Source organism: Pezoporus occidentalis, unplaced genomic scaffold (genome assembly GCF_034315485.1).
Source record: "Pezoporus occidentalis ecotype Australia unplaced genomic scaffold, CSIRO_AGI_Poc_V1 ctg36, whole genome shotgun sequence".
Taxonomy (NCBI): Eukaryota; Metazoa; Chordata; class Aves; order Psittaciformes; family Psittacidae; genus Pezoporus; species Pezoporus occidentalis.
In genome coordinates this window covers 1,593,605-1,611,814 of record NW_026915591.1, presented here as the reverse complement: position 1 = coordinate 1,611,814, position 18,210 = coordinate 1,593,605, and the positions used below count along the sequence as shown (strand labels likewise).

Here is an 18,210-nt window from a genome sequence, read left to right as displayed (position 1 = left end):
TGGCACTCTGTCCAGCCTCACAAGGCATCATTCATTTTTGGGTTTTAACATCCCCTCTTAGCATGTGGTACTGGCTTATTTTAAATGCAGGATTTGGGACTTGAAGCACAACCGCTGTAATTATACCTATCTATTTCTTTAACCAATGGAAGATTGCTGCAATCTTCCAGGTGTACCTCCCTGAGATGTACTTACCAGGAGAGAATGAAGCTCCTTACAAGGTTGTTGGGTATCTTCATGGAGGAACTATGCCCTAAATAATGCCAGTTTCACAGTTCTCATACACTTAAAAATGAGATGGTTGGAATCCTGTGTTCCTCTTTGGTTGAATACATTCATATCTTTGCTATGAAACATAGGGCTGTATCCACTGCTTCTTTATGAGCCTGTTATAAACCACTGACATGACGGTGCAAAACAGTGCTTACTTTCTGTTTTACCAAGAAGTAATTCCTTCAGACGTAAAGATGTGACATAAAATCTTTTATTATATTGAGCAATTTCATTAAAGTTTCTGTAAAGAAAGCAAAATACTGCATGAAATACAAAAGCATTTAAAACATGCCAGGGAATTTTAGTGGGAAGGTAACAAATTATGCAAGCCACAGGCCTGTACTACACATTAAAATTGTTGGCTGAGACATGAAACAACCACAGAAACATTTTTATATAATATAAGAAATATTTTTCAAGAATTCCAGGCAAACATGTACTCCTTTCTGATTAATATTCGCTACTTTAAAAAAATGCAAATACACAAAACAAACAAAACCCATAAAAAGGCATAAGTCATTTCTAATGACTGAAATACATCATTCCCGGGTAGAACTCAAGCACCACAGTTCCTTCCACAGAACACCTCCAAATAAAGCACAGCCGAGAATTGCCTGAGAGATTAAACACCGGGAAAGCTCTACACAGCAGAGATCCCCGCTTTCAGGATGCTACCTTTTCCTGCTTTTGAGGGAGCTCTTGTGAACTCTCACTCTTTTCTGCATGGAAGATGCAATCTTCATAGACGCCTTCTTTGTGAGGGCCCTTTCAGCAGCGCCGGGTTTCCATAGCAGCAGCTGCGCATCCTCTCCGCCCGTCAGCAGAGACTCATCTGTCAGGTTCCAGCAGAAAGAGCGAACAGGAGCAGAGTGTCCTCTGCAAAGGGTACCCACCAGGCTCAGGCCATCGGTGCTGCAGCTCATGAGGTGAATGTTTCCTCTGGATGTTCCCCCAATAAGGAAGAGTTTGTCTGCCTTTTCGTGGTACAAACCACCTAACAGGTAATGTAAGCTGTCATTTTCAGGATGGACTGCCTCTCTGACATCCACAACATGCAATAGTGTTATTGGGTCTTCAGTATCTAGCTGAGCCATGTCCCACCAACAAAATCCCTCATCATGTGTCACGCAGTAGACCTGTTTATAATCTTTCCCAGACCAGCCAATAAAACTTACTGATGAATCTGAATTGCAAGTTGATATCAAAGCATCATCTTCATTATCCTTGTTAATGTCAAACACATTAACCAACCCATCGGTTGACCCAGAAACTACCAAATTGGGTTTGATAGGATGAAAGCAAATTTTAGTGATATCATCATTGTGACTTTCAGAGTAGACTCCCAAGGGTTCTTTACTTGTGCTGGCGCAGTTCGCAACGCCTCTTGCATCCCAAAACACCAGAAATGTGTCCTTTTCGACTTTTTCTGTTCCAGCACAAAGTATGGTATCACTGCAGTTGACATCAAAACTGATGAGAACATTGGAAGGATAGCCATGGAATACCTGCACAGCTTTCTGAGTTGATAAACGAATATCCCAACACTTCACTGTACCATCACTGCATGCTGAAAACACTGTGCTGTCACATGTGTGTGCAAATCGGACTCCATTAAGTATCCCAGGATGGTTACTGTACTCCCGCAGGAAGCTTAATGTTTCCCTGTTATAGACCCTAATTGACTTATTGGAACATGAAACTGCCACAAAGCGACTGCTTTCGGATTGAGCTGGTTTGGAAACGTCTATATCTAGCAAGTAAGCAGGCTCCTCAAGTAGCATAGAACGTTTTGCTATGCTTAGACTAGCAAGCTGCTCCTCAATCTTCTCCACTGCTGTCATCTCAAATGCTGTTCCTAATGTTGTCAAAAACCTGTGATAAATACAAACCAAGGTGAGTTTTAATTATAGCATTCTTAAATAACACTAGCTTTAAAAATGTGTAAAAAAGCATCCTGCACAGAAATGATGTGTGCAGTTAAAACTTAATTATCCTGATGTCCTAGACACTACCACTTCATTTACAGAAACACAGAACTGGAAAGGGCTCCTCAAGTTAAGGAGTTCAGCCTCTTATGACTTGTAAGCACTACATCATAAGCCCCCCGTGAAAGATCCAATAGTCTGTCTGCAAATCCTGTGAAAGCCACTTCACTAAATTCACTTTTTTTTCATAAAGCAATGTTCCCCACAACTGGAAAGAAAATGAAGTCATCACTACGACCTGAGGAGGTGTCCTAAGAAGCTGCTAGAGGCACAGCCTACAAATAGCTGCTTCAATACAACTGCAGGAGACTTCTTGTGAGAACTTTTCTGCTGAGGGATGTGCAAAGGGTAGGCAGACAACGAGACCAAAATTACATACAACTACTCCCTGAAATGGCCAGATGAGATAAATTTTACAAGTATTTAGGTGCCCAATGACGCACATGAACCCCTGTCAGCATACCACAGACCACCTAAACAGGCCACATGACATCAGTGGAATTCACTGGAGTTAAGCACCTTTGCCTTTTTCATCAATTCTCCTAAGGCCCTAAATGGTTTTTGAGCCTCCTACAAAACCACAAAATGCTGGCTCTTTGTGCAACTGATAAAAATCTCCCCTTCAGAGGCAATTCTCCTCTAGCACAATTGAACCCTCCTAGACAACCCCCCCCCAAAAAAAGAGAGAGTTCTCTCCTGTAACACAAAGGCAAATTCAATTCTTCGACTGCAGTAAAGGCTTTCAGCAATTCAGAGTAAAAAAAAAAAAAAAACACTGAACAATTTAAATTTGAAAGAGATATTTGCATTCATAAACAATACATGGTTTTAGTGAGTTCACAAGCTACAACCATTTTGAAAAGGAAGCTGCAGTGGAGTACCTTAAGTAAGCACAATCATCCACCTGAATGACTCCTGTTAAAATTAAAGGCTCAATTAGATGACTTTCTTGTGTTAAACCCCCTCCCCCTGAACACTGAGGGTACCACAGCATGTTTTAGGGGGTCAACACCCCCATGACTTCCCACTGGTACAGACTGCTATGACAAAACTGCATTCTGCTGTTTGGTTGATTTTTTTCTTTGAGGTGCTGCTTGTACTTTCAGGGTTTTGCTTTCCCTCCTCCCATTTGGTACACATTCACAACAGCGTGTGACAAACGAGCAAATTCTTAAAAACAGCTTAAGTAGGCACACTCAATTCCCAAGTCACAAATAATCTCACTAAGCTATTTTCTTCAGTAACATCCTGACAACGAGGTCCTCAGGTTAATCTTTAAATCAAGGCAACCTTTCAGAGCACATCTACAAGTAATTTTTGCCATAAAACGCAGACATCCTGTGGAAACTCCTTTCCCCTCTGAAGAGAAGTTCAGCATGTTTTCTGGCATTAGCCTGCACAGAACCCTACCCACAGAGCTTGCTCCTTACTTGCTTTTCTGGGTATGTCCTCAAATGGAACAAGCTTTTACTAGAACTATTACATAAAGCAAACTGTTCTGAAAGACCTTGTGCCACACTGCTTAAGCACAAAACTACTGAACTCCCATGCAAAATAGTAATTTAAATTTAAGAAATAAAATATTTTAATATTATCTATAAGAACAACCTCTACTTAATCCAATTTACTGAAGAATTGCAACGGAAGCTTCAATTTAAATAGTATCTCAAAAGCATGTGCTTGAAGGTGGAGAAAGAAGTCTTCATAAACCAGCTATCCCGTAGTGATACAGTTACTAAAAAAAAAAATGGGTTCTCTCTGCAAACTTTTTGTGAGAAAAATGTACTTTTCCAGACTGACCTGAATTTCAAGCTCTAATATTCAGACTTTTTATACTCAAAAGGCCAAGTAAACTCAAACAGACGTGTTCCTGACAAATGTCATCCATTTGGAAAGCAAGCTGCACTTGTTTAAATATTACTGACTTTGATAGAGAATATTATTCAATAAGCTGTTTCTGCAACACTCATGTCGGAGCTTTTACTGCTGGGGAGAGGAAGGGAGGGAACTCTGCAAGTACCCAGAAGTTGTAAAAAGCCAGAGCCTGCAAAAGCATGTTCATTCAGATTTAATAATATTTTCTGGGAAATAAAATTAGCCCTGGATAGCTCTTATGCTTTTACCCCTGAATGACATCAGTACAGCTATTCTGAAATACCAGAAAATGCTGTTCATGTTTCCAGACAGATGTTCAATTTATACCATTAGGAAGCTGGAGGGTACAGTTTTCAATTCAATACAATTTTCAATGCTCAAAACTCAGTAAAATGTCTGCCCTAGTAAGAAAGTCTTCAGATTCCTATGAAATTGTGATTGAAGGTTATATAAACAATTCATGCTCAAACTTCAGGGTGTAGCTGCCAGCCCTTCCTTTTCAGGAGGGGAAGTCACTGTTGTATTTTGATGGGAAAATTTAAATGGCAGGAATAGGATCTGTGTTAAACTTATGAGACAAATAGGAAACAATGGTCTTCCAAACACAATAGAAGATAACTAAGCATTGGACTGCAGCCACTTACAAAGCACATAGTGCTCTGCACCACAGAAGTGAAGCACTTTTAGTTGAGCACTCTTTAACTTCAACAACTGTTTTGTTTCTGCCACAAAGAACCCTTTGAAACCTGACATATTTTGGATATAGCACAACAGCCCATTGCAATGATCAATAATGAAAACTTCATGTTAACGTGATAAACTGGCTGACATAAAGACTCTGGAGGGCACAGACAGCTTGCTCTTGAACTGTTCCAGTCTCAGAAGAGATCACACAGAGCACTGGCCAAAAACCTTTTCTTTCCCCAAGTTACCTCCTTTGCTGAGAGTGTGAGGCAGTTGATGAAATTCAGGTACTTTGCTTATTCCAGCTCACAGCAGCCTGAGGTCTTAATCTAGTCTCAACACAGACAAAACCCAGGTGATAAGGTGCCAAGAACACACTACCACTGGGATTACACATATACCTGGCTGAAGGTATTTGGCTATCGCCAGTCACTTGTGTTTGAAACAGGAGTGCGGTCCCATCCTCAGAGATCACCATTCCTTGTATGTAACAGCTGCATCTCATCTGCATTCACATCTGCACCCCATGAGCAAGGCAAAGCCACCTTTTACAAATTAACCCAGAAGCTTCTGTGTTACTGTATCTAGTCCTCCGGGGCTACATTCACCTGACCTTTTCTATGAACTAACTTTATGCAAGCCCTGCACATCTCCTTGATAGCACAACAACCAGGAACAACAAGCTTCTTGAAGGACACTCAAAACTCATTACACTTCAGTGTGAATACAGTAGTCTAAAATAACCTAAAATATTTTGACCCCCAAGGGTCCTTTTAAAAAGAAAGAAGCTTGATTTTTCAGAATAGAAGGCATGATGTGGAAGAGATGCCAAAGAGGCGGGACAGGATTTTCAGATGCTTTGTTACACATTTCTCAGTAGTTGAGCGTGGAAACAACCACACAGCAAGACTAGAAGCAGGGGTGACAAAAGCTGCCCTATTCAATGACAGACAAATGAGAGGTAAACGCTCACCTGCACAAACTCAAGACTCAATGTTGTCCCAGCATATAGCACTGTGCTCTTTGTGCAGTGTTCTAAATGCTGCAATCTCAACTCAAGCCAACAGACTCATGAGTCCTCTTCAATCCAGAGGTTTAAAAAAAAAAAAAAATGAGCAATTTGTAAGTTATTTTCCTTCTCGTGTTACTGGTGTACACAATATGCTGCCAGATTGCATGGCTCTCATTTCCAAAAGGGAATGTCAGCTGAACAACATACAGAAACACAAAATTACCTCTCTGAAAAATACCATTGAAAATGTGGAAGAAATGGAACTTTCTCAAAGATTTAATCAGTAACATGAGAGTAACTCATGAGTAGGAGGGTAGAAACACTAATACAAATGAAAACAACCTGTAGTTTTGGCAATCTTCTCTGCAGAGGTCAAATACCAAAAATAGCAAGGGATTTGAACAGCAGTAGATGAAATCTTGCACTGTTCTTTCCTACTATAAACAATACAAACAGGCCCTCCCTTCATTTTCACTATTATTAAAAGTTCAAGAACAAACCTGGAGCTCTGGGCAGTGGAAAGCCGTTCATGCGTACAACATTACATGTGGTTTGCGTTTTAAAACAAACATGCAAAGTGCGAGGTTGGCTGAGGAGAACGCATTAGTACACTGCACTTCACTAATGCAAAAACGCCCATAGAGACCTCTCCTCACTGGCACCACTTCCCAACAGAAGATGGATCAGCCAAATGATCTAAGCACTGAGGAGAAGCACAGAACACTCATTAGGCATGCAGAATTTCTGCAGGATACAAACTCCTATAGCTGATTTTGTCTTTTACCAAGACAGAGAGATATGGTGTTTTTCCAGTATTCCCACAAAGCCATTTTAAGGCAAAAAGAATAGCATTTAGTCTATCAAACAGGAATAGAATAAGATGTGTGAGAGGCTACACTGAGGTGCACTGACAAGATGTAAACTGCCAACAGAATTATTTCATCCCTTCAAATCATGACATCTAGTTTCCAAGTGTAATGCACAACTCCACCTGATTTTACATTTGCAGAAGAGAGAAAAATATTTATCAAGAAAGGATGAAAAAGACAAAAACACTGCCACAAAGTGTATGGGAAAAGCAGAAAAAACAGGTCCATCAAACTGTCTGCCTTCCATGAAATCAATTCCTACCCTCCCGCCAGTATGGACCTTGGGGATACAATCCTGTTCAGCAATGGAGAGAAGTGCTGTAAGGAGAGACAGAGAACCCAGTAAATGGCTCTAAATAACAGTATTGGTTAGAGGGAAAAAAATAAGTCAGAGCTAGGAGAGAGCAAAGTTGGAAATTCACAGGTGCGCAGTGCTTTGGGGGTCAACAATTTAAAAATCAAAAAGAAACTACTTCTGTGTGCTCATTTTTGGGGCATATGCAGGAGTTCATGTCAATACAGAAACAAAACCTCTTTTTTTAATATTATACCAGACATCCATGGAGAGAGAACACAAAAGCAACTTTTGGATTTGACTAAGTGCAGTTTTAAATGCATAAATCATAAAAGCCATACATTAAATATTTTAATCAAAAGAAAATTTTAAACATTGGGTTTTGGTGTAATACTTTGCATTTCAAGTAGAAAGACCTTTCTACTTTCTACTCCACACTCTGGAGGTAGGCAAGATTCAGAAAATTTAGTCATGACTTCAGGTCCAAGTTGCCACAAATTAATGTTCAAGCTTGAGTAACCAAAAGCCCACCGGTATAAATTCATGAACCAAAGAGATGGTAAAGAGCTGCAAAGGACCCAGACAACAAGCCACCCTAAACAAACCAATGTGCAATTTAAAAACTCAAGCCAGAAAACACCATATAAAACTATAAAAATGCTCAAGTTACTAATTTTGCCTTCAAATTTAAGCCAAAATTATTAAAATCTGATGCCCAGATAGCTAAACTACCTTCTCTTGAGCAGTTTAGGAGACCCCAACATGAAACATGGTTTCTGAATACCCTAAGAAGCATTATTTCATCATTATTTCAAACACTTTTGAGAATTTTCATTTTTTTATCTTCTCTTTTCATCCATTTCCATTCTAATGACACAGACCTACTAACAGAGGAGCAGCAAAGTCAGTTCTGTCACGCTGATGACATGAGCAGATGGAGCCAACCGAGATCTGTCTTGCGAGGAGGCGGCTTCCTAGTAGTGCCCTCACCAGGCAGAGGATGTTACTGCATCCAGGTGTTGAGGTGGTCATCCAATAAAGGAGACTGCAAAGTAGAAAGGGGATAAGAGCTGCTCTATTTTACTCTCATGGCAAATCTCAGATCAAGCTGACAGAAGCTGCAGCAGAAGCAATCCTATTTTATAAAGGCAGATCTGAAAGAGTCCCAGGCAAAGGTTCAATTACAGAAAGAGATACTGTAATCAGGACATTTTTTTCTACATTCTATATATTATCATTTATTTTTGTAAAGGATACTGTATTTAAAAACCCTCTGCAAAAGCTCATCTATGTCTAGATTGCACACTCACAGCCTCTGAACAGGTAAACAACAAACTGCATCCTCAGATAGATTCTAGAAAACAGACAGGAGCTGCCAGGAAAACTGGCCTAGCACTGGGCCTTGGCTTTTGCACTGGAGCAAGTCTCCGAGATAGGGGTCAAATATGAGGTTTGTGCCTACTGCTCCCCCTTCTCCGCTCTCCTCCCAGACACAGACAGCACCTAACCTTTAATCCAGCCCAGCACATTAAACAACATATGGGGTGAAGCACCCAGATCACCCTCTAAAAGAAGGGTAAGCATCTTCTAGAGAAGGCATGGCCAGTTCTATGACACAGCTTCTTTCTTCAGCAGCCACCTCCTGTGAAGGGACCCAGGATATTGGCTAACACCCCCACAAGGACCGGAAGGTGCATGATGTGCACACCAAACCACTCTGGAAGACTTCACTGTCCAAGTGCTGTGCAAACATCAATGCTCCCAACTCCAGTAGATGCTAGGTAACTCACAGCTTCAGGACACAGCAGCACCTCTGTTGCCCTGGTGTGTGCCTGTAATGTAACCATGGCTATTCAGCCAACCCGCTGCAAAACATGAAGAGAATCCAAGTCTCAGCTTCTTCATTTGTCCTTATCTCATCAGACCACAGCAACCACAGAAAAGTCACTTCCCTTCTCTTGTGAGCACCTCCCACCATAGACACCATATTGACATTACTTTTTTGTAACCACAAACACAGGAGACAAGATAGAGAACTAATCAGTTTCCTAATTATGTACAGGCAGCAACAGCTGAAAAGCAGATGTACAGGGTACAATGTTATACTACATGTAGTAATAAGTTTGTCTCCATTCGCATTTCCAGAACATAGCAGCTAACAGAAGGTTCAGACCTTTCTCTCAACTGTTCCTCATAAGCCTCCACACTAACAGCATTTTCTGTTGTTAAAAGGTCAAACAGCTTGTTGTTTGACTTGGCACTAGAGCTATGCATCAACATGGCCACCTCACAGATAAAGAAAAGAGAAATAAAGCTATTAATCCGAGTCCATTTGAACAAGAGCCTGGCCTACGAACACTTATTAGTCCTTATTCTGGCAGAACAGCTTACTCAGTAATTCCCAGCAAGGTGCAGTGTTCCATTCAGTCACCGAAACAAAGACAATATATGCCTAACTGGTAATACTTGTGTACACAAACACTAGTAAGTACAGTCAGTCGCAAACTTCTGAAAGTAAAAGCCTTGCTCTGAACATCTACACTACAAGATAAAATGCAGAAGTCTGGGTAGCACTGCAATGCGCTTGCAAACTCCACAATCAAAAAGTGCTTTGATGCCCTTTCAAGTTTGGGATTACAAAAAAAAGAATCCAAGAGCAATGAGTTTCAGAGCCATTTTAAGATGAACAAAACCACCACTGGCAACCCCAGTGATCCACCCTACAGAGAAAGGTGAAAGGAAAAAACTACTTATGCAGCTGCATGAATAATATAGTGACTCTGTAATAACACCATTTATTTCCTCCAGTGTAGACACTGCTTCTTGGTACCAACACACTCATATTAAACTAACTGGAAATAACTAAGAAGATTCTTCCCAAATGTCAGTAAGTTTTGTTGAAATTCTTCTGAAGAATTTGTTTCTACACCACAGGAAGCCTGGGAAATTTCAGCCTAAATTTAGCAGCAACCATAATAAAAGGATATAAAGAAACCCAGCTACAGCAGGAAAAATAGCTCCTACTACCACACACAGGTGCCAAAATACCTATAATGAGATAAAATGTTTTGTTTACCAGAATACTTTAGAAATTCTTTCACAACAGTAATTTAGCTTAAGTACATTTTGTTACCAGAGCTCATTCTTCAAAACATGAGACTATTATGTTTTCAAGACTCTTAAAACCCAAGCTTAAATCAGCTGCTGCAGTTCTCATCTTCACTAGGGATGGTGCTGGTGATCTAATAAGAAGATATTCTTATACATGTGCAGCACCCGGATTTTTCAAGCACAGTATTTGTGTGCTTGGCAACTGCTTTAAGCAGTAATGCTGTAGTAGTGTTAACATTCTCTGCAGTTCCAGATGTATTGCACAGGTACAAACACCTGCCAAGCCTAAGCAGAGGAAACAGATTCTCCTCAATTTCCTCATTTGCTTCCCCAGGAACATGCAGATCACTAACGTATCTTTGCCAGTCACATCCTACAATATCCTGTTGTACCCTGTTTGATTTTTTGATTTCAGCAGTTGCTGCCTGTACATAACTGGGAGACTGATTAGTTCTATATCTTCTCCTATGCTTGTGGTTACACATATATGTATATACATGTATTTAGCCAATCCAGAACATCACCACATCAGGGTAATTTGCCAGACCCTCTCCAGTATCAAAGCAACAGGAGAAGCTGGAGAATCTTGTGTGCCTATGACAGTTAACAGACTATCAATTTCCAAAACATGCTCTTAGTGCATAGCCTGACAGCTGGAGGCTCTGCTGAATCCTTATGATGTCCTAAGCTCAATTTCCAATACTTTGGAGGCAACAAAAGGGAAGTGTCATCTAAGTGAAAACAGCAGCTTGGGAGAGGCTGAAATAAAGGGGTTTAGAGCTATGTTGACTCTATGCTGCTCAAAAGAATGTACTTTTCAGTCTCCACAAAAGGTGCCAAGGCATCATGTGTGGGCACAGTGTACCCATGCAAGGCACTGTCTTCAGCTCTTTGTTTTCAGGAGCCTTTAGGCAGTGTTTACATTTGAGCCATACACAGATGCTGGTATAGCTTCACTAATGCCACGCACAGATTTAAAAGAAATAAAATCATTTTTCCCTTTCTGTAACATCCAAGTGCACAGTGATTTTCCACCACACTGCACGGGAAGTTCATGTTCAACTGGTTTTTCCCAATGAGAACTAGGACACAGTTGTAAGAAATAGAATCACAAAAGGGAAGGACAAAAGAGCAAGCGTGTAGATATTGATACTCTACCACTACTGTATGCAGCAACAAAGCCAACCCCTGCTGGCAAAGGACAACAAAAACTATATGCTTTCATTAGTACCCACAAACCCCTAAGACACGGGTAGAGAATTTATTTATCTGAGACCCACAAAGACTTTTCCAATCTCTTCAGCAGATGGCATTGCCCAAAACAAGACAAGGGTCAAAAACAAAGTCATAGCAGGTTGCCAGCAGGGCTCTTTGCTGAAGCCAACCTCTTGACAAGTGAGCCATAATCAAGTGCAGAGGAGGATGGGTCAGATGGTCCAGGTAATGGACTGTTTATTTTACAAGAAGTAGCTGTGATTCTTTGCCTTGTATAGCTTGGCAAAGACAGAGACTGAGAAGGGATACGATTGCTATCTTCAAAACTTCAAAGGCATAAATCCTAAGGAGGGAGGGGAGCCACTCAAGAACAATACTGGCACAACAGTTTAAGAGTATAAACTGACCATAAATAAAATTTAGAGCAGAAATTATAAAGTTTATCTTTCAAAGCAGTTTCCAATTACAACAGTGGGGGAAAAAAACCCTTTACTATCTTCATCTACTTTTATAACCTTGACAACCTGGCACCCACAACTGCCCTTGCACAGCAAAGAACACAAATAGGAAGGCAGACTGAAAAACAAGTAACTGTGAGATAAGCTGGCTCATCATTTCTTCCTGAAAGATACCACATCACCAGACAGACAATAGCAAGACACAACATTCCCACTGCATAGTTTCAGAAGCAGCATAAGACAGAAGGGGTTATGCACATGCACAAAGAGGATGCAGCTTCCAGATTATGGTGGCTTCCCCTCTCCATGCCCCTGAAATTGTCGGGATAAAAGCTGAAGGATTTGCATGGTGCTCCTCCAAACAGCTACAGCTTTTTACAAAAGCTGTTGTGTGGAAAATACAATGCCTGAGTCTCAAGCTTGACTATTTATCATAGAATATCAGGTTAGAAGGGACCTCAAGGATCATCTGGTCCAACATTTCAAGTCACTCCTGCAGTGCCTGCACTTCTCCGAGCAACACAAACGTGCCATCAGCGTGGCAGAGGACACATGCACCGTCAGTCCCGCGGAGAGCAGGTGGTGACATGGTTGCCTGACGGACAGCAGCTGTCATTGCGCACCTAGCCCACTAGATGGCACTAACGACCACAGCTCCCGAGGAGCTCGCTCACTCCTCCAGGAGCTGCAGCCTAAGATCTAGACCCCACAATTCAAAGAGAGAGCACTTACTCTTTTTATTTCATCTATATATTCATCCGCTAATTTTCATCTGTTCTTATAAGCTAATTGTCTCCTTAACAGAGTGGCATTCAAGGAAGGAAAAACTTCATTTACAGTGCAAGGCACAGGAAATCAGAGTGAAGTACTGTAAAGAATGTTGTTAAAGGTACCAGCATTTTTTATTTCCTTTGAAAAGCCTCAGTTCCTCAAATCTGACTATTCATCACAGATCATAGCCTTTACTTAGAACTGTCTAGCACCAAAACCCGGAAAATAAAATAAAAAAATCAAACCCAAATTTAACTACATTGCAACTTTTTCTTGTGATCTGTCAGAGAGACAAAAAAAAAGTTACACACACTTCTTTAAAGTCTCATTTTTGTGAATTCAATTCAGAGCTTTTGATCTTTTAGACTTCATGAGGATGCAAGGTGTTACTCTCACATTTCCATGCAATGCACACAGAAGCACACAGCAACAACTGACCGGTGTGTTGGTATTTGCTCTTGAATTATTCAGGAAGCATAAAGTCCAAAAATGATCATCACCAAATTTTCTGAGAGAAGTGGCAAAAGGGGAGATGATACCAAACCAAATCCAACAACTAAAAAACCCTTCCTGTCTCACTCTGTTACACGTCATGTCTGGCTGCTATGAACATCCCTTAACCAGTAACATCCAATACACATTCATGGTAGTAGCTACCCAAGACATTAAACCACTAGAAGTAATTTTTCCTTACATGTTTTTCCCCATTTCAAAACCAGGCCATGTATCTCCTTAAATACATTGACAGATATTGAGTGAACTAAAATCAACTTCATTTACCTCAAGAAAAATCCTTCACGAACCATACACAAAACCCAAGTAAGTCAAGTTTGCTAGTAAGAGCTGTATGTTTCTAAACAAGAATCCTTGCTTTTGCAGCCATCTGCTTGTTCCTTCTGATTCCACAAAGGAAAAATAGTAATTCCAGCTCTTACAGTCATTCCCATGGCAACAAACATTGAGAAATGCTTATTACAAAAAGATTATTGAGGAGTGACCAATAGCTGAAGCTTCCTAGTCCAGGTCCTGCCAGCAAACAGCTCCATCTAGCAAGCAATTTGCCAATTTTAGTTAAATGCCAGGTTATCCTGTCACCAACGTAACTGCTTACCAATTGTACAGCACTTTTACATCTTTTTTAACAAGAAGCTGAGCAATGTTTTTGCCTTGAAATAATAAGCACAGGGAGAAAAAGAAAGATCACAGGAGTCATGGCTGGCTGCAGAGAGAGTTATAAGTGAAAAGTTGCTCATCAACTAAAAAAAGAAAAGAAAAAAGAGGAAGATTCTGATGAAGAAAAAAAAACTTGCAAGAAAGATGACTAACAACAAACAAACAAAAAAGTTATTTTACTTTAAAGCTATTTTTTTTAAATTAATTAGTTTAATCCAGCATAGGAACTATGAGTACTTTAATACACCGGCTTTTTCACAGATAAGATTCAGTTGCTATATTAAACAAAGGATTTCCAGAACCCTTTAGGTTTGATTTTTCATTCAACTTTCATTTAGGTTATGAAACTACAGAATTAGAGAAAGATAGCAAGTGCCCTTATAAAGCCACAGTGAGGTCTTAGATAAAACAAGTCTCAAAGAGTAAAACAACAGCGACTAAGAGGTTTTAAAATACATAAATTCCTCTCTGTTGCAACTTTCAGTCTGAAAGTAAACATTAAGGTCACCTCAAAATATTTTCAGCAATACAATTAAGGCAATTAAAAAACAATAACAACAACCTAAGTAACAATCTGTAAGGGGAGATAAATTTATGTAAAGTCTATAAAGGGTATAAGCAACAGTACAGATGGTTTATCTTGCAAAGGAGCTCAGACTAGATAATGCAATAGTCCTCCTGGACCTTACATAACAAACAGAATAAAAAAATATCAGACTGAACAGTTTTTAAGAAAATATTAATGTGAACTCATTCCAGTGCACAGCTGCACTTCCTGCCGCTACTTACAAAATAATCTGGATTGTTGAAAACACTCAAGTATCCTGTAAGGCTTAGACACAGGACAGAAAACATATTCTGTGCTGAGACCTTCAGAACAGCCTAAGGAAATTATTCACTATTTGTCCTGCAACTTGAGCATGATTTTTTCAGTGTCTTAGACTGGCTTTACTCTCTTCTTCAGTGAACTGTCCATCCCCATCTCCTGCTTTGTTCTCAAATATTTAGGTGAAACTTGCATCAAAGTATCAGCAAAGGCAAAAATACATCATAGAAACAACTCATCCAAACTACCAAAATTTAATCTGAAGGCAACATTTCTATGACTTAATCTGAAGGCAGTTTGGGTTGGAAGGAACCTTAAAGTTCACTGCCTGCCATGGGCAGGGACATCTTCCACTAGACCAGGTTGCTCCAAGCCCCGTCCAGCCTGGCCTTGAACACTTGAACTTTTTTCCAGTATCTCATCTAAATCTACGCTTTTTCAAGTCAAAGCCATTTCCCCTTGTCCTATTCCTACATGCCCCTCTCCAGATTTCTTGTAGGCCCCTGGAAAAGAGCATGGATGTCTGTTCTCAGGAAACTAATATAACACACTCTGGTCAGTCATGACAACCACCAAGTTCCTCCATGAGGATGCAACTAACTAATCAGCCCTAAATTAAATGCTGCTTTACAGACTGCACTGAGCACATCCCAGCTCTACATGCTGACTGCACCAGCCCAACAAACTAAAAACATGCGTCTGCCAGATCTGAACCAGCACAGCTCCACTTGGTTTGTAAGTGCAAAGTGCTGCAGTAGAACTGTTGCTCCCCAGGGCTTCAACAGCTGCAAGCTGGAGTGACAGAACAGTCTGAGGGCAGCTTGGAGGAGAAGAAAGGGGAAGGAAAAGGTGCCAGGAGGAAATAAGAGAGGAAAATGCACCAGCAAGAATTTATTTAAGTCTTCTGTTAAAGGAAAAGAGATGGTATGAGAACATGAGAATGTTAAGAGCTAAGGGAGAACTGGACAGTGGGTCAGGCTAATGTCTGAAGAGGGCAAAGGCATGTTTTAAGAGAACCTTCCTAAATCCACACAGCTATAGACAACTCACTCTTTTCCTGCCTATGTCCTCCATTGTCCATCTTGCTCCTAAATTGCTTGCAAAGTCACAAAGCACGCTCATCTCCAAAACCTGGCCTTGCCAAATCTCAACACTTTTTTCATGTCTGGTGTGAAACCCACTATCAGACTTATCACCACACAGGAGAAGCGAACCCACATAACAAACTTTTCACTCACCAATTAAAGCCAAGTCCTGAAGTCCACACGGGTGACTTTACATCAACATGGCTCATCTATATGGTAGTGCTGATTTCTTTCTGCTTTGTTTTGATTTTTTTCCCCCAGAGGAGTTCAGAAATCACATTATTTGTACAGTTACAGTAAAAGCATGTCAAAGGTGTAGAACCCAGCAGGGAAGTGCTGCCAGTACGTAACAACGTGTTTTTACAGGAGACCTCCTACAGTCAGGTACAGAGCAGACCCTAGGGCTGCCCAGCAAAGGACCCTTGTCCTCAAGACTGATACAATGAAAGAAAGGACAATTTTAAAAATTCATACTTAGGCCATTTAAAAATCTACCTGAACATCATCAATCAGCCCATGTACAGCAGAACTGGCAAAACAGTAAGATAAATGTTTCCGAGAAGTCTGAAGACACACAAGAAACAGTCAGGCCCCACATCACTCCCTATGTATGCAGAGACTGCAGAGGAGTCCTAGGCCCACCTTAGGGCTGTTCCTTGACCCAATAAACATACCTGGAGGAAGATGCAGACAGCTACAAGAGTCTTAAATGCTAAACAAGCAGAAAAGAACACATAAACTTTAAATAAGCATTATGTAAAATTAGCACCTAGAAAGCAATCCTTGGGATACACACAAACAAAAACCTTTTCAGTTAACTCTAGCTGTTCTGCACATACACTTTACAGAATCTGATCATATCTCTCAAATAGAAACCCATTTAAAATATTAGGAAATAAAAGGCATTAATGTAGCTTAGTTCTGAGAACAAACTTTTCACAGACCCAGAAAGCAGCATACTAACAAAAGACCTTGTGTCTCTGCATTCTTCCAAATATGCAACATGTTTCTATGGAAAATGGATTTGCAATTATTGTAGAACTGTAACCAATGTGAGTCAGTAACATAACACAGCACTGACAATTCCATTCCCTCTATCTTGTAGGAAAAAGTTAATTCTCCAGCATAGCATACTTTGAAATACCTACTGCTTATATCATTTAAGAATATATGTACTACAGCTTTAGCAGGAGTTCCCCTAGGTTTTGGCTCAAAAACATGAAAAAGTTTCTTTTCACTTTTTCCCAGCAGAGTAAAACAACAAAACAAAAAACCCAAATCAAACCTTTTACTTCTCATTCTGACCTTTTCCAGATTTTCTGGTTTTATTTTAAAACTATTTTTGTTTTAAAACTATTTTTGCTTAAACTAGTTAAAAAACATTCTTGTTAAAACTATTTTTGTTTAAAAACAACAATATTTCTGTTAAAACTAGTTTTGTTTAAGGCTATTTTTGGTTTAAAACTACTACTATTGTTAAAAAAGATCCCATCTTCACAACACCTACACTGGTACTTACCAGCATAACTGCTTACTAAACACACGTTATCCGCCAGTACAGGTTCTAACTCTAACCCTGGCAGCCCGTAAGTGGCCAGTCACAACTCTCATCAGATGTGCCTATCCAAATTACCAATACACTGACCCAATCCTCATGGCAGGCTCAATCCTCGATTCTCTCCCAGACACAGCATCAAAGCTAGGAAGGGTGATGAGGCCAGTGCCAGCCCTCCACCTGTTCTGCCCCCTGTCCAGCGTGCTTTGAGAGCACTGTTACTGTTTTTAAGCCTCCAGGCATCACTGAGTAAGAGGATAAACTCACACCGTAAGTTGAGTGCTTTTATTCAAGCTTTATCAGCAACACAGACAGCATCACAATCAGGCAAGCACGAGACGCCACACTTCAGCCTAATGGAAAGAGAAAAAACTCCGGTGAGGTACTGAAACTCCAGGAACCCCTTTTCCTCTCCCCACCGCACACGGCACGACGGACGCCAAGAGATGCCCATCCCTGTGCACAGGGACACCCCTGGGCGCTTGCTCTCCCACCCCAAACCACCCTCCACGGGAAACCCTTACCCTCCCCTGCCCAAACCGTACCAAACCCACAGGAACGAACGTCCCCCACACTCAACAAAGGCTCCCGCCAGAGACGATCCTCCTAGGAAACGCACTCGCCTCGCCCTCCCGACAGCAAACACTGCGCTGCCCCGGCAGCCCTTTCCCCTCCCTCGCCCCAGGAGCCCCCCACCGCGGCCCTACCCCTCCACACTCCGACCCTCAGAAGCTCCGCTCCGCACAGCCGGCTGCCGCGGGCGCCCCGCCACGCCCCCCGCCACCCCATTGGCTGCTCCCGTCGCTTCGCCGGCAGCCATCTTCCCTCTGCGGCGGAGGGAGAGGAAGCGGATTGCGCAGGGGGCGGAAGGGGCGGTGCAACCTCGCCATGTCCAGCACTGCATTGGCTGCTGGCCGTGGCGGGGGACGGTGCCATTGTGGGCGCGTCCAAGGCAGGAAGGCGTGTGATGGCTGCGCTAGTGGCGTGCGGAGCTGCCCTTCTGCAGCATGGCAGGGGTGTTTC

The 18,210-nt window shown here is 41.3% G+C and overlaps 1 protein-coding gene across 6 annotated transcripts; it reads right to left on the bottom strand.

The window, feature by feature from the left end:
* Positions 1–468: 468 nt before the first annotated feature.
* Positions 469–17,578, bottom strand: WDR89 (WD repeat domain 89). 6 transcript variants are annotated; one of them, XM_062630741.1, is made up of 2 exons: positions 17,455–17,578; positions 469–2,145 (listed from the first exon to the last, which is right to left on the bottom strand). In XM_062630741.1, the coding sequence occupies exon 2, from the start codon at positions 2,112–2,114 to the stop codon at positions 945–947; it is 1,170 nt and encodes a 389-aa protein (XP_062486725.1). In that variant the 5' UTR covers positions 2,115–2,145; positions 17,455–17,578; the 3' UTR covers positions 469–944. The 6 variants fall into 6 exon arrangements, with proteins under 6 accessions (XP_062486725.1, XP_062486724.1, XP_062486729.1 ...); XM_062630740.1 differs by lacking the exon at positions 17,455–17,578 and adding an exon at positions 17,278–17,392; XM_062630745.1 differs by lacking the exon at positions 17,455–17,578 and adding an exon at positions 13,660–13,682.
* Between the last annotated feature and the right edge of the window lie 632 nt (positions 17,579–18,210).